Source organism: Myotis davidii, unplaced genomic scaffold, assembly GCF_000327345.1.
Source record: "Myotis davidii unplaced genomic scaffold, ASM32734v1 scaffold181, whole genome shotgun sequence".
In the NCBI taxonomy this organism is placed as follows: domain Eukaryota; kingdom Metazoa; phylum Chordata; class Mammalia; order Chiroptera; family Vespertilionidae; genus Myotis; species Myotis davidii.
In genome coordinates this window covers 2,765,733-2,770,837 of record NW_006291504.1, presented here as the reverse complement: position 1 = coordinate 2,770,837, position 5,105 = coordinate 2,765,733, and the positions used below count along the sequence as shown (strand labels likewise).

The window sequence follows — 5,105 nt, the reverse complement described above, 5'->3', positions numbered from 1 at the left end:
GCCCCGCCCACCGGCCCAGGGCGACTCCGGCTCTGCCCCGCGCACCCCACCCGGTGGGGCTCAGTCCCTGGACCCCGCTCGCTTAGACTTAGGTTGGCACGTGCGCCACAGTCCGCGTGGCTGCGCCCTGAGCCGCACAGACTATGGGCGCTGGGAGGACGGCCCCTCCCCGCACCCGCTCCACCAGTAACTACCGACCGCGCCGGCGGTTCCTCAATTCTAACTCGCTTCTCCATTTCTGCCTCGGCCCATACCCACCCCCAACACTGCAGTGTGGGCGGCCCCACCCCACACACACCCCGAGCTGAACTCCCACTCGGCCCCGGGAAAGCCGCCCTGAGCGGCCTAGTTAAACAGCAGCTTGTTTTGTTCTCGGCTTTGCCCTCGCCCCGCGGAGCCCGAGGCCGGCATTGCGTCAGCTCCGCTGGAGGAGCTGTCATTAGAGCAGCGGGGCCTCCACCCCGGGGCGGGGCCTGGGGCAGGGCCTGGGCACCACCCACTTTCCCATCAGCTCCCAGCTCCCATGGCTGCCGCCCTAGGGATAGTGTGCTCACCGCCTCGGCTTCTCTCACTCAGAGAGACATAAACTTGCGGAGCAGAACATACTTGTGGGCTGCTGGCAGATGAAGCCATTACTGCCTACTCTGTTTCCCACATCTGCGTCAGACCGGCCGGGTTCCTAAGGCAGGAGGCGTTCAGCGCTTGAGGCAGGAAGCTCTTTCCACGCAGAATCAAGGCAGAACCCAAAGGTGTAAAACAAGCAAAGGGAGTGCTGGTTCCTTGAGCAAAAAGTTTCCCTCTTTCCCCAAACTCCCAAAGGCCCCGCACAGACCCGCAGTCCATCCAGGGGCTGCCTTCTCCGAGCGCCTGGGGCGGTACCAGCGGAGTGCTTAGTGCTTAGGGTCGCCTACACCTGCATTCACCCCCGCTCCCCGACCCAACTGTGAAAGGGGACATTTCCCGCTCGGTGGCTTTGGATTCAGGAAGGTGGGGACCTGGCTATCACAGGAGGTCCTAATCCCAAAGAGGGTTCACCTGAGGCCTCCGGAGCCGGGTGACCCGCCTGGCTCGTCAGCTCAGCTCGCTGGAGCCCCAGACCCAGTTCCCGCCTGACCATGAGGGTGCCTTCCGCCCGCACAGGCGACCACCGTGTTTGCCGAAGATCAGCCGCCACGTCACTCATGTCCAGGGCAGTGAACCGCAAAGGGATTCCTCAACTGGGAATAGCACTTACCGACACGGGCTTTACAAAGAGCCTAACATTTCACCAAACCACAGACACCAAGACAGGCTGGAGGGACCAAGGCAAGCAGAGGCCACAGCCGCCAGGAGCCCTGGCCCCTCCGCTTTCTAGGGAACATCCCCCGGCCCCTCTGACGGAGTTTAAGCAGCGTCCGCCTCCACAAGAACAGCTGCGATTCAGCTTTCGTGTCCCAGCGATTTCAGAGCATCTGGCCATTGCTCTGCCTTCCACGTGCGGATGGGCTGTCAGTCTGATTTCATGTGGGAACCTGCCGCCTGCATTAACTGGCTGAGGAAGAAGTTCTCTGACTAGTCACAGCCGCACGCCCGGCCCCCCAATAGCCATCCTGCTGTGCCACCATCTCCTACCGCCGCCCTGGCCCCAGGAGCAAGCGATGACAGCGGCAGCAGGACCCCAACAGGCCCTGCAGGGGAGGTGCCGGCGCCAGAGCGAGCAGGAAGCCTCCTCCAGAAACGACCGGCAGCTATCTGGGCGGCAGGAGCTGGGGGTTTGTCAGCCGTTTCCTTCCAGGGGACGCCAGAGAAGCTGCTGTATGAAGGTCAGTCTGAGGATGGGAACAGTCAGTAACGTCTGCATCCCTCAGCGCGTGGGAAGGCCGGCTCAGGCTCGGGAGTGACCTGAGGAGCTGAGGCGACACCAACCACAAGTGCTCCCGGCAGGAGCCGCAGGCGCTCTTCCCACCCCTTCCTCCCGGCAGGAGGGGGCGCCACAGGACCTGCACAGCCCTGTCCCGTCGCCTTCTCAAGCCTTTCCATCCTCCCCTGGCATCACCTCTCCCCTTTCTCCTGTGCGTTCCACTCTCGCTGACACGGACACGCTGTCTCCCATCCGCGGCTGTGGCCACACACAGCTGCCTCGGCCTCACCCACGCGGGACGGCTCTCAGGCCTCCACTCCACAAATCAGAACCTCAGGCTTTTGTCTCTGCCCCGTCCCACCCCCGTCTAGCCTTTCCTGTCTTGGTAAACAGCACCATGACCCGCAGGTGCTCCCGCCAGAAACCACTGACTCCTTCCTCCCTCGCCGCACATCTAACCATAGCAAGTCCTGTTCACTCTGCCTCCAGAACACATGTCGCGCCCACCCACTCTCCTCTTCCTGCCACACCCGCCCAGGGCGCAGGCAACGCCTCCCTGACCAGTTCTCCACGCAGCCAGGGCTCCAAAGCCACAAGGCGGGGAGGTTCCTCCCCTCAAACCTCGGGGGCTGCTCAGTGCCCTTCCTCGCCCTGCCTGGCTCTCCCCTCCATGGCTCCAGCAGCTCGCTCTTCACCACCCCGGCCTTCCCGCCGGCCCTTCCCGCGGGGCCCGCCTGCTCCTCAGGTCTGCCATCGCCTCTATTCAGCAGACTCCTGGGTGGTACACATCACAACTGTACTCCCGTTCATGTCCCTCACAGAGGACGCCTGGTAATATTTGGAGAAACTGAGTCACTGACTCAAGTGGTGTTAGAATTATTTAAGCCCTTCCTTTGCACTGTGCCTTGAGATGCCAAGCAGGCACCGTCCCTGCTTTCCAGGGGCTCAAAGTCAGAAACTGGGAAGTGAGAGCCACGGGCCCTTCCAGTCCAGCAGGGCTCACCCTCGGAGCCACTGTCGGGGGACACGGCGGGGGCCACACGTGGAACTGCTCTCAGTGGACACTAAGGCGTGGAGAGAAGCCAACTCCCCGCCCGAGGGGCACCGATGGACACGGAGAGACCGAGGACAATCGCAAGCGAAGGGATGTTCCAGAAACGAAAAGAATCCAGTGTGAAGGCACCAGCCATTCGACCACTACCTTCTGAGCACCACCTGCCTGCCGGACAGACAGACAGGGTCCCACAGGGACCGCCGCCTATGGGGGGTGAGCGCGGGGAGCACAGGGAAACCTCCAGCTCAGGGGAATACACACGCTACAGGGGCCACGCGGTGAGAGGGCACCCGAGTCAAGGTGGAAGTCCAGAAGGAACTAAGGGGGCCTAGGCTGAGGTGACAGAGCTGAGCGGGGAGGGGAACAGGGCGCACACAGGCACCTGCAAGCACCCGGGGAAATGGCAGGAAGTAACGAGAGCCAGCGAGGGCTGTGCCTCCCCGTCCACATGGGGGCCTGGGGCCTCATCCTGACAGCTCTGAGCCACTGGCAGACAGAGACCCCACGCGGCAGACCATGGGGAAGGCAGAAGAGGGGCTGAATGTAAGGGGGGGGGCGGGGAGAGAAGCAACGCCAGGTTTGAGATAACCGGACGGAAGAAGCGCCCTGATACATAAAGGTGGGATCATATGTACACGTGTCAAACTCATAACGTACAATATTGCGAGTGAAGCAGTGTCAGGCGTGGACTTGGGTGACAACGTGTGTGGGTGCAGTCACAACTGTAACAACCAGCCCTCTGGTGGAGGCGCTGCGAGCAGGCGGCTGTGTGAGGGGAACCTGTCCCTTCTTTTCTGCTGCGCCTCGAAAACTGCTCCTAGAAATGAAGTCGTTTAAAGAAGATGACCTACAGGCCAGAGAACATGTGTCTGGAGTTCAGCCAGCGACGCGCCCCCGAGTGTCCCCGGCACACAGACAGGAGTCCGTCGGAGCGGCAGACAGAGCCCTGCCCTGTGCACAGAGGCCGGTGACGACACCCCCGGACCCACGTCCACGCAGCGCAGTGCAGACATCGCCACTGAAAGGACACGTTCACGAAGCGTCGCTAAGAGGAAGATTCACCCCAGGTTGTCGGGGTGTTGTTTGGAGGTGGGGAGGGGAGGATAGGGTTTCATATAGTAATGATGCTTGTAGTGAGGTCTATACCAGAAACATCCAGAACATTGTACAAGGGGCGCACAGAAAGTCCATAATTGTAGTAAAAGTCTGACAGGCTTCTTGAAGAAAACCCCATCTTTAGAAACTGAATCAGCTGCTTTCAAATAGAAGCGGTCACTCTGCAAAGCTCCTAAACTGACTGCGTTGCCCTCCTTATGTAAGACCTGCTTTCAAAACAGGGAAAATGAAGGCCGATTCTTCAGTTATGTTATTGCTGCCACAGCTAAACATTCCCTTTGTAACTCCAATTAATTTTAGCCTGGTTACAATATTCTTAATGACAGAGAGCAAAGAGTATTGCTCTACAGCAATTCTATAAGAATTTCCCAGAGCTTAGAGGCAACCGATGTGAAGCTAAACTGAAATAAACTTGTTTCAGAATTTGTAGTCTGTGGAATACTTATCCTGAGAAGTTCCACGGCTATTAATTTACTTCGGCTGAAAATATTAATGCTGCGAAAGCGCGCTGGAAAGGCGCGAGACGCATCACGCAGACCAAGGCTATAATATAAAGAAAATATGTGGCAAAGCAAACTCTGGGGTTGCAACTCACCATTCCAGGTCACAAAAGTCTTATCTTTCATTTCCAGAGCCACCACCACCACCAAAAACAAACTACACCCTTTGTTTAATCCACTTTAGGTCTCAGAATCTACTCGTCCCAGAGTCCTCCTCACGGCTGACCGAACCCCCTCGTCCCCATTGAGCCCTAGCCTCCCGGGTGAAACCCGCTGGCGCAGACATGGGTCCCCAGGCTCCGCTCTTCAGGAACGTCCCCAAGGGATGGCGACCCGACACCCCGCCCCCGGGGACGCACAGCTGCGCGGCCCCGGGGCTGCCTTTCACTCCATGTGACTTGCATCCCAGCGCGCGGGGCCCTGTCCCCACCGCTTCCCAGGGAAACCTCAACTCCCACGTCTCCAAGCACCTGTCAACCCGGCCCTCTCAGCCTCTTGATTTCGTGTCCGACAACAAAAGGCACCAAAAGGAAAACCCAGGAACTAACCGCTCACAACGTGACCTCACGCGCTTCCCACGGCCCCGCCGGCGGGA

The 5,105-nt window shown here is 59.5% G+C and overlaps 1 protein-coding gene across 1 annotated transcript in view; it reads right to left on the bottom strand.

Moving 5' to 3' along the window:
• The window catches only part of SIAH1 (siah E3 ubiquitin protein ligase 1), an 8,590-nt gene extending 3,508 nt beyond the window's left edge, over nt 1-5,082 (bottom strand). Inside the window, exon 1 of the mRNA XM_006764876.2 lies at nt 4,606-5,082. Within this exon, the coding sequence (XP_006764939.2) occupies nt 4,606-4,636 (31 nt within the window). The 5' untranslated portion in view covers nt 4,637-5,082. The remainder of the gene's footprint in view (nt 1-4,605) is intronic.
• Nucleotides 5,083-5,105: the final 23 nt, after the last annotated feature.